Below are 14,290 nucleotides of genomic sequence, written 5' to 3' on the forward strand. Positions count from 1 at the left end.
AGAAGCCCCGCGGAGGGGGGGGGGGTTATAGGTCCCTTCCCCCTTGCGGGTGGGTGAGGTCTCCCCGGCTCACTCCTTGGCATTGACGGTGGCCGGTGAGGTTGGGTGGGTTCAGGGCTCAAGAGATAAGGCCCATCGGGGGGGGGGGTATATAGGCCACTTCCCCCTTGCGGGTGGGCAGGGTCCCCTTGGCTCACTCTCGTTATCGGCGGTGGCCGATGGGGATGGGCGGGTTCAGGGCTGGGGCGGGGGGGGGGGGGGGGAAGTATGGGTTCCCTCCCCCTTACGAGTGGGCAAAGTCTTCCTGGCTCACTCTCAGCACCGGAGGCGGCCGGTGGGGTTGGGGCTCTTCCCCCTTGTAGGTGGGTGAAGACTCCCTGGCTCGCCCTTGGCATTGGCGGCGGCCAGTGAGGTTGGGTGGGTTCGGGGCTCAGGCCCAGCGGGGGGAGGGGGGGTTGGTAGGTCCCTAAGCTTAATGCCTTTTTTTTCCTTTTAAAGAATCACAGGAGTTAATCATCTTGTTCATCTCTTAGTCTGTTCCATCTCTTTGGGGCCAATGCAGGATCGTTCTAGTATATGTTCTATTGTTTCTCTATCTAGCTTTCAGAGTCCTGAACAATGGGACTACTAACCTTCCCTTGGGAGACCAGATGACAGCCTACTGCATCTCACTGTCAGGAAGTTTTTTCTGATGTTCAGGCTAAATTTTCTCTCTTAATATCTTCCTCTTGATCTTAGTTATAAAACCCACACATCTCACTACATAATTCCCCTGCCTCCTGTTTACACCCTTCACACACTTCATCCAACAATGAGGGATCTTTCCATTGCTACTGTTGCAAAGACAGTTTCTTCCATTTAGATTCACATTTAGGGGACCTAAGGCAGAAGTATTACGCATAGGCACAATGTAACTAAAAGTGTACATGTTGTAAAACAAATATTTCAGATATTGAACATAGCACCTTAGATGTAACAGCATTGTAAAATCCAGTTCACTTGTCACCATCTATGCCCAATGTTTGCTTTCGGCATTTCCTTCAGATTAGAGAAAAAGTCAGTGGAATCCGTTTCAGTTTGTTTATAGATAGGGGAGTTCTGCCTGGGTTCCAGTGTCTGCCTGTGTGCATCTTACAGCAGGGACTAGAGTCTGACTATGTCACCAAGATCTATTCCTCAAGAGTTTTTATTGATGGGCTCAAGTGTTTGGAACATCAGAAAAATTTGTTTAACAGAGCCCAAAAACCAGTTGTGACACATGGCCAGAAAGGGTTAAGATTCCTGCAGGATAAATGACCCAAATTCAACCTTTAGGGACATATTGGTAGATAATGCTTGTGGTTTTGTGTGTTAACGTATATATTGTCAGAGGTTGACAATGTAATCAAACAGTTCCTGTCTATGCTGCAGTCTGCTAATTCAGAGATCAAAAGGAGATCTTAAATTTTAAATGAACGGTAAATATAGTGATATCACTGTATTGATTTCTCTTTGAAATGTATAGCAAATCACCTGTGAATGGTGGAAAACAGGCAATTGCCTTATGTTAATCTGTGTAGCTAATTACCACTGATGCTTAGGAAATAGGTCTACTTCAAAGGATGATTGCCTACTGTTCGCCTAAGGACTCTGTGCTGTCAAGAGAAGACCTGGAACTGTATGAAGGTCTCTTGGGTGCTGATCCTTTTTATCTCAGATCAGCCTGATGCTTTATACAGGGGAAGCTTGAGATCTCCCAACCCACTTGGGTCACCCTGGACATAAACATTGGACTGGGACTAATTCTGAAAGAACTCTTTGCAACTACAAAGCTCACCATCTCTACTATGAAACTGATCTCAGAACTCTACTCATGTCTGTATGTATACTGATCTTTTAACCAATACACACACTCTTTTAAAATAAATTTTAGTTTAGTTAATAAGAATCAGCTGTAAACGTGTATTTAGGTAAAATCTTAAATATTCATTAACTTGGGAGGTAATGTGTCTGATCTTTTAGGATTGGTAGAACTTTCTTATGTGATTAATAAGATTTTCAGTAATCATATTTGACTTGGGTGTCTGGAAGGAAGCCCAAGGCTGGCTTGCTATAAGGGAACTGCGTTTTGGTTTCTGTGCAACCAGTAAGGTAGTGTAGAAGCTGTTTTGCGCTGGCTTGGTAAATCTAAGTATTGGAATATCCACCAGCTTTGGGGATTGTCTGCCCCATTCTTTGCAGTTTGCCCTGAGTAACCCTCAGTGTGGCTCACCTGGAACCATGGTCACATAAGTATTCTCTAAACTTGGGGTTGCTTTCAGACCAATTCCTACCAGATGTAGAGCCAAATCTTCCAAAGTAGCACCCAGACAGACACTCTATGACAGGAGTAATCAATAGGCGGACTGCAGACCAAATCTGGACCGCCAAACACTTTTGAACGGCCCCCAAAATCTTTTTATTTACTTATTTTTTTTGTTATTTTCCTGACATCTGGACCTTGGCTAAACCTTGACCAAGAAATTTGGACCTTGACAAAAAAACAATTGACTACCCCTGCTCTATGACCTTCCCATAAACACCTGTGCCAGGAGAAGGAGTTGATGAGCTAGAATTAACCCTCTGTTCAACGGAGACCAGAGTGCCCTGCCTTATTGCGCACATGCTGCAGAAAATGTGTCTCAGAAGTACAGCAAGATGACCAAGTGCAGTTTTAAAGTTTCTCCTGGTATGACAGTCCTCCACTAAGGAACACTGATCGGATTATAAAGTAGCATGAAGATTTTATTCTGAGAGAACAGGAAAATCCAGTGGGAGAACTAGAGAGGGACTTGGACAGAAGGTTTCAGCACACAGTCTGCTGGGGAGTGCAAATGAGAGTGAGGAGTTGACTGCCCTTTCCTGCACCAAGAATGCATACCTGTACTTTTTCATCCAGTAGTGTTAGAAGAGAAACATCTCAAAACAAAGTAACAAGTCTGTATTTCTTCCAACTGCCCACTTTAGTTCTTATAAAACTGAAGTTGGAACACTCCTCACAGTGGGTTCTAGGGAGAAAGCTGGGATGTGCTGAAGGAAGGATGGGACAATTCCCCCTTCTCTTAGCAGCATCCAGAAGGATGACTGCATCAACCAGCCCTTCCTGAGATTACTTATTCTGAAGGCTCAAAAAAACTGTTTGAAGAGGTAAACTTTCATCTTCAGAATGGACTAGGTTGCTCATAATGACATGTATTAAAGAAAAATTCACAGCAGAAATTCCCCCCAGCACCAAGGTGTTCACCTCTACCACCACCCACTTCAAGAACTAAACACCATATTGTACTGTCTATATGCTCTGTACTGAAGTGTTGAGGAACAGAATATAAACACCTCCAGAAAAGGCACTTAAGCTAAGTTTCCTTGCCCCGTGTTGCTGCTTCCTACATTGGATCTGGCTAAAAGAAGTCAGTTTGTTCAAATGCAAAAACCAATGAATAGATTCCTCAGTCTCTCACCTCTCTCCGCCAGCATATGCACTCTGCTAACTCAGGATTTATCACAAGTTAAGTGGAGACATTTTTGTGAAATCCTCTTATTAACAATATTAGCACCATATCAATAAACTGAAGTACCAGCCCTTGTGTCTTAGTTATAACACTCAAAACCAGTATCACCCACCCCACACTTGGGTTTGGTTGATCTGACAAGTACCTCTATTCTTTTCACAGAACAATAAATCTGAGGACTTTCTTGCAATACAGAAAATTAATGGGACACTTAACTTAAACTAGCCCAACTGTGAAACCAGACAAATATGAGATTTTGTAAGACCCAAGTGAGACAGAAAGGTTTCTACAATTGTTTTTATACAAGCAATCCCTTGCAGTCCAGGCCTCCGGGACTCCATAGCAAGGCCCAGGAGCTATACTCTAAGGCCAGGACCCTAGATTCTACAAAAACAACAAGGAGTCTGGTGGCACCTTAAAGACTAACAGATTTATTTGGGCATAAGCTTTCGTGAGTAAAAACCTCACTTCTTCGGATGCATAGAGTGAAAGTTACAGATGCAGGCATTATATACTGACACCAGACTCCTTGTTGTTTTTGTAGATACAGACTAACACGGCTACCCCCTGATATTTGACCCTAGATTCTGTGGTGCTCCGGTGGAAACTCTGCTGCAGCGTCACATAAATTTTTAAATGGAGGTTTTTAGTGAATTAAATATGAAATTGAATCATACAATCAGTGCAGCAGTTTCAGTGCTGTTTTCATAGATTCACAGATTCCTAGGCCAAAAGGGACTAATGTGATCAGGTAGTCTGACCTCCTGTGTAACACAGGCCACAGAACTTCCCCAAAATAATTCCTTACAAGATATGCTGTTCCCCCACTTCCTTTTTCCAATGTGCTGCCGATTTATTTTTTTAAATTGATAATGCATAACTGCATCACAGTTGTCATGGGGAGACTGAAGGATTTGGAAACTAGGCAGAGATAACTTTACTTCTGGCACCAAAGGGGACAGTGTAGGAAATTGTGGGATAAACACACTCGCTGGGTATTTCTGCTACAATAATCAACAGTGAATTAAGTTAATATTGATATGTTGATGTTGACTGTAGGTTTCAGAATTAACACCTCACTAAGATGAATGGGACATTTAACACTTCTGAGCTATTGTTTCAAGTTCTCTGAATCAGGCAGATGCTGTGGTGCTGCTTACGTTCTGTTCATGTTTATAAGGTTTTCTTTGCAACCATAAGGGCCAGAAATAGTTTGCTTAAAATGAAGCGTGGCTACTGGAACACCAATCTACAGCAAGGGTTGAATTTGCTGTGAATACCCTAGTCCCACGCCACAAACTCTGCCTATACTGTTGCAACCCAAACACTGCAGCACTGAGACTGCAAAAGTGAAAGCATCTATAAGCAGAAGCTAACATGACAATTAATTTGCAATATTGAAGCTAAGAAATATGCAAAAAGGAAACAAGAAGCATAAAGCCATGACAAGTACATTAAATTTTTAAAATTCTTTCTCTTTTAATAATCTGTAGTGCTATTAGCAGCACAGGTAATGAAATGTCTGTTTAAAACATTATTTTTTAAGTTGACATGCATCACTTTAATTTATTTTAAAAGTCCTGAGAATTGTAAATTTGTCCTTGTGATCCATACCTAAAGAGCTTGTTTGTATCCTCCTCTTTGGCAATAATTACCCAATATCATTGCAGAGAAGGGCCTCAAAAAGTTCAATATAGCAACTAAACATACAAAAACAACAACAGCTTGCATTTACATAAAACTGAGGTGGGCAAACTACGGCCCACAGGCCACATCCGGCCCGGCCCCTGAGCTCCTGGCCCGGGAGGCTAGCCCCCCGGCCCCTCCCCTGCTGTTCCCCTTCCCCCACAGCCTCAGCTCACTGTGCCACCAGCGCAATGCTCTGGGTGGCGGGGCTGCAAACTCCTGCCAGGCAGCTCAGCTGCAGAGCCACAGCCTGACCCGGTGCTCTGTGCTGCACAGTGGCATGGCTGGCTCCAGCCGGGCGGCACAGCTGCCTGTCCTGGTGCTCTGGGCGGCACAGCTGTAGCACCGTCAGCCAGCAGTGCTCCAGGCAGCACGGTAAGGAGGAAGGGGGGGGTTGGATAGAGGGCAGGTGAGTTTGGTGTAGTGGTCAGGGGGCAGGGGTGTGGATAGGGGTCAGGGCGGTCAGAGGGCAGGAACAGGGGGGTTGAATGGGGACAGGAGTCTTGGGGGGACAGCTGGGGGGTGTTGGATGGGGCAGCAGGGGGTAGTCTGGGGCAGCAGGGGGTAATCTGGGGCAGGGGTTGCGGAGGTGGTCAGGGGACAGGGAGCACGGGGGGGGTGGATGGGGCAGAGGTCCCAGGGGGCCATCAGGGGACAGGAAACGGGGGGTTGGATGGAGCAGGAGTTCTGGAGGGGGGGGCGCGGATAGGGGGCTGGGGACGGGCCATGCCTGGCTGTTTGAGGAGGCACAGCCTCCCCTAACTGGCCCTCCATACAATTTTGGAAACCCGATGTGGCCCTCAGGCCAAAAAGTTTGCCCACCCTGACATAAAACCTTCCATCAAGGCTTTACCAACAGTAATTGTGAAGGTAAGGATTAGGTGTAGGCAGAGGCAGAGAGGGAGCTAGTGGCATGATTTTTCACAGTTGCTCTGCATCCATATTCCTTGTTGAAGTAGGTTTCAGAGTAGCAGCCGTGTTAGTCTGTATCCGCAAAAAGAAGAACAGGAGTACTTGTGGCACCTTAGAGACTAACAAATTTATTAGAGCATAAGCTTTCGTGGACTACAGCCCACTTCTTCGGATGTAGGTGGCAGCTGTGAGCACTCAGTATCTTTCCAAATCAAGCCATAAGTGATTGACCTAAAGTCACACAGGAAGTCCAGGGCAAAGTTAGGGAGAGAACTTGGAGGTTCTGACTCCAAGTCCTGTGCTTCATAGAAATACCTTCTTATGACTATACACAACAGCATTAATAAAAGGGGCTAAGTAACCCAACTGCAATTGTAGCCCACAAATATACCTCCCCCCCGCACATGCCATCCTTATCCCACTGTACCCCATTTTCTATGCACATCCCCAATACATCCGACTCCCTTAGGAGCTGACTGCCTTCCAACAGCTCCCATGCCCCAGCAGGAGCTGAGTTAACTGCAAGTTTCCCCAAATTCAACAAGAAATGTTTCTTAACATTTCCTCTGAGTGTGAGGGGAAAATGGGAGCAAACATTAAATAAACCCAGAAGAAAGCCAAGAACAGTTACTATGATGGTCAGGCCAGCCCTCTTCTGCAGTATTCTCTCTCCAGCTACATGCTATTTCCCACAAGAGCTACTGCATGATAGGGGAACCCCTGATTCTAACTCACTGTGTGCCACCCCCCTGAATCTAACCTGTACTACAGGAGCTCCTCGGCTTTCCGCATCCACCCCAGCGCTCTGGGCTTGAGCATCACAGAAGTTCCTCATCTCTCCTTGTGCTGCAGTAATACAGGAGCATTGTGGGGAGAGAGAGCAGACCCCCTCGCACAGAGGCTGAGTGCATAAGTAGAAAGGGGTTTCGCTTCAAACATGCTTATTTTCAGGGCAAGGGGAATTAAAAATGCATAAAATTATCATCATGAGAGTTTATAGAACAGCCCAAGCACTTCAGCCCCTGGCCCACAGGGGCCCCAGCACACACAGCCATTGTTGGGCTGGTCCCTTCTCTTTTTGCCACTAACTTTTCTTTCTCTGGGGGAATCAGACACACACCAGGATGGAAAAAATAAGAGGCTGTTTTGTCCACATGGTATAGAGGGGCCAGAAGCCCCTACCCACCTCACCCCGCAATGCAGCTCTTATCCCCCTTCACAACACCCCTAGGTTCTCCTCTATTGCACCCCGCTCTCCCGGGATCTCCCAGCACCTTCCCTGCCATCCACGTCCCTTGTATCCCCCTTGCACCACCCTATCCACTACATCCGCTTCTGCCCTGCACCCCCTTGCTTAACCCTGCTCCAACTCGCCCACTGAACAACCTCCCCCCCATCCTCTCTGGGTCTCCCCCTTGCTTTCCACTCCCCAACTTCTCAGGCCAGAAAGTGCCCACAACTTTCCCAGGCGCTCCCCACCCTGCAGCGCCGGCGTTGGACTCACCGGGTCCCGGGGGGAAGCTGGGCCGGGTCCTGGGGGAGCTGGGATCGCACCGCGGGACGCGGCTCTGGGCTCTGGCTGCTGCCAGCGGAAACAGGGGGAGGGGCCGGGGCTGCGGAGCGGGGAGGAGCTGGGGGGCGCTGCTGCTCGGGAGGAGGCGCCGGCTGCGGCCCCGCGCAGAGGGAAGCCGCGCTCTGCCCCGGGGGGTGGCGAGCAGCGTGTCCCGTGCCCCTCCCGGGGGCGGGCTGGGGGATCTTTGCTCCCACGGGGAGCGGGGCGATCTCGGCGGGCCGGGGCAGGGCGTTCCCCGCGGGTGCAGACGGGCAGGGAGCTGCAAGCGCCGGCCCCGCAGAGGGGCCCTGAGCATGTGAGCGATTAACCCCGAGGGGCCGGGCTCGCTGCTGCCTGGCGCTAGGGGCCGGCCTGAGTCTGGAGCCAGGCACGGCGCGGGCAGCCGGCTCCGACCATGTCGCCTGTCCCAGGATCGGCGCCTCACCCTGGGCCCCCTTAATCTCCAGAAAGGGACTGGAGCCTGCCAAGGCCCCTCAGCCACTTCCTTCCCTTGCCCCTGCTGCAGGGCTTTGGGCTGGCCATCTCCCCCCAGAGCTCGCTCGCTGGGGAAAGGTTTCACCACAGCTGCCAACTGGGGCCTCCTTCACAGCAATCCCACCCTATCAACCCGCAGGCTGCCCTATTTCTTACATCCCAGAGACCTGGTGGGATAATATGCATGATTGGAATGTTGGTGTAGAAGGGTACAGCTTGCTCAGGAAGGACCTGTGGGGAAAAGATGGAGGAGGTGTTGCTTTATATATTAAAAATGTATACACTTGTACTGAGGTTGAGAGAGAAATAGGAGACACACTTGTTGAAAGCCTCTCGGTAAGGATAAAAGTCATAAAAAACAAGGGTGATGTCATACTACAGACCACCTAACCAGGAAGAAGAGGTGGATGAGGCTTTTTTTAAACAACTAACAAAATCATCCAAAGCACAGGACTTGGTGATGGGGGACTTCAGCTACTCAGACATCTATTGGGAAAATAACACAGCAGGGCACAAATTATCCAAAAAGTTCTTGGAATGTATTGGAGACCATTTTTTATTTCAGAAGGTGGCGAAAACTACTAGGGGAGAGATTTGATTTTGACAAATAGGGAGGAACTGGTTGAGAATTTGAAAGTGGAATGCAGCTTGGGTGAAAGTGAGCATGAAATGATAGAGTTCATGATTCTAAGGAATGGTAGGAGGAAGAAGAGCAAAATAAAGACAATGGATGTCAAGAAGGCAGACTTTAGCAAACTCATGGAGTTGGTAGGTAAGATCCCATGGGAAGCAGTCTAAGGGAAAAAACAATTGAAGACAGTTGGCAGTTTTTCAAAGAGATATTATTAAGGGCACAAGAGCAAACTATCCCATTGCGTAGAAAAGATAGGAAGTATGGCTTAACCAGGAGATTTTCAATGATATAAAAATCCAAAAAGAGTCCTACAAAAACTGGAAACTAGGTCAAATTACAAAGGATTAATATAAAGAAATAACACAAGTACGTAGGGACAAAATTAGAAAGGCCAAGGCACAAAAATGAGATCAAACTAGCTAGAGACATAAAGGGGAACAAGAAAACATTCTACAAATACATTAGAAGCAAGAGAAAGACCAAGGACAGGGTAGGCCCATTATTCAATGAGGGAAGAAAAACAATAACAGAAAATGTGGAAATGGCAGAGGTGCTTAATGACTTCTTTGTTTCGGTTTTCACCAAGAAGGTTGGTGGTGATTGGACATCTAACATAGTGAATGGTTTCAGAGTAGCAGCCGTGTTAGTCTGTATCCGCAAAAAGAAGAACAGGAGGACTTGTGGCACCTTAGAGACTAACAAATTTATTAGAGCATAAGCTTTCGTGGACTACAGACTACGGTATGCATCCGAAGAAGTGGGCTGTAGTCCACGAAAGCTTATGCTCTAATAAATTTGTTAGTCTCTAAGGTGCCACAAGTCCCCTGTTCTTCTTTTAACATAGTGAATGTCAGTGAAAATGAGGTAGGATCAGAAGCTAAAATAGGGAAAGAACAAGTTAAAAATCACTTAGACAAGTTAGATGTCTTCAAGTCACCAGGGCCTGATGAAATGTATCCTAGAATACTCAAGGGGCTAACTGCGGAGATATCTGAGCCATTAGTGATTATCTTTGAAAAGTCATGGAAGACAGGAGAGATTCCAGAAGACTGGAAAAGGGCAAATATAGTGCCAAGCTATAAAAAGGTAAATAAGGACAACCCGGGGAATTACAGAACAGTCAGCTTAACTTCTGTACCAGGAAAGATAATAGCACAAATAATGAAGCAGTCAATTTGCAAACATCTAGAAGATAATAAATAAGGTGTTAAGTAACAGATGGATTTGTCAAGAACAAATCATGACAAACCAACCTGATAGCTTTCTTTGACAGGGTAACACAAGCCTTGTAGATGGAGGGAAGCGGTAGACATGGTATATCTTGACTTTAGTAAAGCTTTTGATACTGTTTCACATGACCTTCTCATAAACAAACTGGGGAACCTAGTTGGAGCTACTATAAGGTGGGTGCAGAAGTAGTTGGAAAACCATTCCCAGAGAGTAGTTATCAGTGGTTCACAGTCAGGCTGGAAGGGCATAACGAGTGGGGTCCCGCAGGGATCAGTTCTGAGTCCAGTTCTGTTCAATATCTTTATCAATTATTTAGATAATGGCATAGAGAGTGCACTTACAAAGTTTGTGGATGACACCAAGCTGGGTGGGGTTGCAAGTGCTTTGGAGGATAGGATTAAAATTCAAAATGATCTGGACAAAGTGGAAAAATGGTCTGAAGTAAACAGGATGAAATTCAATAAGGACAAATGGAAAGTACTGCACTTAGGAAGGAACAATCAGTTACACGCATACAAAATGGGAAATGACTGCCTAGGAAGGAGTACTGTAGAAAAGGATCTGGGGGTCATAGTGGACCACAAGCTAAATCTGAGTCAACACTGTAACACTGTTGCAAAAAAAAGCAAACATCATTCTTGAATGTATTAGCAGGAGTGTTGTAAGCAAGACACAAGAAGTAATTCTGCTCTACTCTGCGCTGATTAGGCCTCAACTGGAATATTGTGTCCAGTTCTGGGTGCCACATTTCAGGAAAGATGTGGACATATTGGAGAAGGTCCAGAGAAGAGCAACAAAAATGATTAAAGGTCTAGAAATCACGACCTATGAGGGAAGACTGAAAAAATTGGGTTTGTTTAGTCTGGAAAAGAGAAGACTGAAAGGGGACCTGAAAACAGTTTTCAAATACATAAACGGTTGTTACAAGGAGGAGGGAGAAAAATTGTCCTCATTAACCTCTGAGGATAGGACAAGAAGCAAATGGGCTTAAATTGCAGCAAGGGAGGTTTAGGTTGGACATTAGGGAAAACTTCCTAACTGTCAGAGTGGTTAAGCACTGGAATAAATTACCTAGGGAGGTTGTGGAATCTCCATCATTGGAGATTTTTAAGAGCAGGTTAGACAAACACCTGTCAGGGATAGTCTAGATCAGTGGTCTCCAAACTTTTTTGATCGCGCACCCCTACCAGTAAAAAAAATTTTGAGCACGCACCCCCTGCCATGTCGGAAAAAAAAAAAAAGCGCTCCTCCTACCGCGCACCCCAAATGATCCTCTTGCGCATCCCCTAGGGTGCACACACCCCACTTTGGAGACCACTGGTCTAGATAATACTTATTCCTGCCATGAGTGCAGGGGACTGGACTAGATGACCTCTCGCGGTCCCTTCCAGTCCTATGGTTTAATAACCCCTCTGGCTCCTGGGTGTTTACACTAATCCCACCCCATCTGCCCTCAGGCTACCCTATTTAATAACCCCTCTGACTCCTGGGTGTTTACACACTCTGGGTATTGGAGACAGGGAACCCCCCTCAGTTATTGCTTAGCTCAGCTGGGCAGTCTTGTAATCTCTCCTCACAAAAGTATCCCTCCAGCCCCCAATTAGCTCCCTGGTCCTGAGGAGCCCAGAACTGAACCCACCATTCAGGGTGCAGGCTCCCCAGTGCTGAATTAGAGTGGCAATTGCCTGCCTGGTCCATGAAATCAGCAGGCCTGATGGATATGGCTCTCCACTGCACTGGCCTTTACACGGCCATATCACATGGCAAACTCCTTGCTATCCTGTTGGCTGCTGTCACTTCCAGTCTGTCTTGCTATTCCTACTAACAGACCCTGTAATATTTTTTTATTCTAAGACAGAGGGGAGCCTCTAACTATATCTCCTTGCTTCTTTGTAGCAGGGAGACAGCTACCTCTCTTGGATGCCTGAGGCCCAATAGAGAGTTCTCCATGGAGTCGGATTCATCCAGCCTGGATACTAGTGGAAAAGCAGCAAAAACTTCATATAGCCCAGAGGTAGGCAAACTACAGCCCGGGGGCCACATCTGACCCGCGGGACCATCCTGCCCAGCCCTTGAGCTCCCAGCCGGGGAGGCTAGCCCCTGGCCCCTCCCCCGCAGCCGCACAGGCAGCACTCTGGGCGGCAGGGCTGTGAGCTCCTGCTGAGCAGTGCAGCAGCATGTCTGGCTCGGGCCGGGCAGCGTGGCTGCCAGACATACTGCTCTGAGCAGCATGGTAAGGGGCTGGGGGGTTGGATAGGGGCAGGCGGTCATGGGCAGTCAGAGGACAAGGAGCAGGAGGCGGTTGGTTGGGGCAGAGGTTCAGGAGGCCGGTTGGGGGACAGGGGAAGGTTGGGTAAGCGTGGGAGTCCTGGGGGGCCTGTCAGGGGGTAAGGGTGTGGATAGGGGTCAGGGGATGGGGAACAGGGGGGGTTGGATAGGAGTGGGGTCCTGGGGGGCCTGTCAAGGGGTGGGGGTGTGGATAGGGGTCAGAGCAGTCAGGGGACTGGGAGCAGGGGGATTGGATAGGGGGTGTAGTCCCAGGAGGGGGCAGTTAAGGGACAAGGAGGGGTTGGATGGGTCAGGGGTTTTGAGGGGGGCAGGAAGTGGGAGGGGGCAGGGACCAGGCTGTTTGGGGAGGCACAGCCTTCCCTACCCAGCCCTCCATACAGTTTTGCAACCCCAATGTGGCCCTCAGGCCAAAAAGTTTTCCCACCCCTGATATAGCCTGATGCCACTCCCAAATCAGTATCACCTGCACAATTAATTTGCTTTTTATCACCTCATCTTCCAGATCTTCAGTAATAAAGACTGACATGTGAAGCCAGGCCTCACCATGCGCATTACCATAGACTCTAAGCACTTTCCATTAGTGATTAAGCAACATGACTAATGTCTGTCACATGTTTGTTCTCTCATTCTTTCCTCAGGGGGAAAAGTGTGTGCAGTGAAGTGGTTTGTTTGATGTTGATAAATGCAAAGTAATGCACATTGGAAAACATAATTCCAACTATACATACAAAATGATGGGATTTATATTAGCTGTTAACACTCAGGAAAGAGATCTTGGATTCATTGTGGATAGTTCTCTGAAAACATCCACTCACTGTGCAGTAGCAGTCAAAAAAGCTAACAGCATGCTAGGAACCATTAGGAAAGGGACAGATATCAAAAAAGATAGAATTGGAAAAGGTACAGAGAAGGGCAACAAAAATGATTAGGAGTATGGAACAGCTTCCATATGAGAAGAGTGTAAAAAGACTTGGACTGTCGAAAAGAGACAACAAAGGGGGGATATGCTAGAGATCTATAAAATCATGAATGGTGTGGAGAAAGTGAAAGTGACGGTGTTATTTTCTCCATTACATAACAAAAGAACCAGGGGCCACTTGGTGAAATTAATAGGCAGCATGTTTAAAACAAAAGGAAGTATTACTTCACACAACACACAGTCCATCTATGGAACTTGTTGCCAGGGGATGCTGCGAAAGCCAAAAGTATAATGGTTCAAAAAAGAACTAGATAAGTTCATGCAGGATAAGTCCATCAATGGCTATTAGCCAAGATGGCTAAGCCTCTGACTGCCAGCTGCTGGGACAGGTGACAGAATAGATCATTCAATAATTGACCTGTTCTGTTCATTCCTTCTGAAGCACCTGACATTGGCCACCAAGTGAAATTTATTAAATATTTTTGGATGTTTTTCTACATTTTTCAAATATATTGGTTTAAATTACAACACAGAATACAAAGGATACAGTGCTCACTTTATATTATTATTTTTATAAAAAATATTTGCACTGTAAAAATGATAAATAGTATTTTTCAATTCACCTCATACAAGTACTGTAGTGCAATCTCTTTATTGTGAAAGTGCAACTTACAAATGTAGATTTTTTTTGTTACATAACTGCACTCAAAAACAAAACAATGTAAAACTTTAGAGCCTACATGTCCACTCAGTCCTACTTCTTGTTCAGCCAATCACGAAGACAAACACGTTTGTTTACATTTGGGACATAATGCTGCCTGCTTATTACTTAAAATGTCACCTGAAAGTGAGAACAGGTGGTCACATGGCACTTTTGTAACCGGCATTTCAAGGTATTTACGTGCCAGATATGCTAAAAATTTGTATGCCCCTTCATGCTTCGGCCACCCTTGCAGAGGACATGCTTCCATGCGGATGACACTCGTTAAAAAAAAATGTGTTAATTACATTTGTGACTGAACTCCTTGGGAGAGAATTGCATGTCT

General features: G+C 46.6%; 1 protein-coding gene across 5 annotated transcripts in view; it reads right to left on the minus strand.

The window, feature by feature from the left end:
• Positions 1-9,334, minus strand: part of TSPAN9 (tetraspanin 9) — a 277,123-nt gene extending 267,789 nt beyond the window's left edge. For 3 of the 5 annotated variants that reach the window (XM_065584179.1, XM_024109994.3, XM_065584167.1), the window contains exon 1: positions 7,630-9,334. In XM_065584179.1, coding sequence (XP_065440251.1) covers positions 7,630-7,993 — 364 coding nt within the window. In that variant the 5' untranslated portion in view covers positions 7,994-9,334. The remainder of the gene's footprint in view (positions 1-7,629) is intronic. The other 2 variants (XM_024109993.3, XM_065584192.1) reach the window with 1 other exon arrangement.
• Positions 9,335-14,290: the final 4,956 nt, after the last annotated feature.

The sequence above is a fragment of the Chrysemys picta genome, chromosome 1 (assembly GCF_011386835.1).
Source record: "Chrysemys picta bellii isolate R12L10 chromosome 1, ASM1138683v2, whole genome shotgun sequence".
Classification (NCBI taxonomy): Eukaryota; Metazoa; Chordata; order Testudines; family Emydidae; genus Chrysemys; species Chrysemys picta.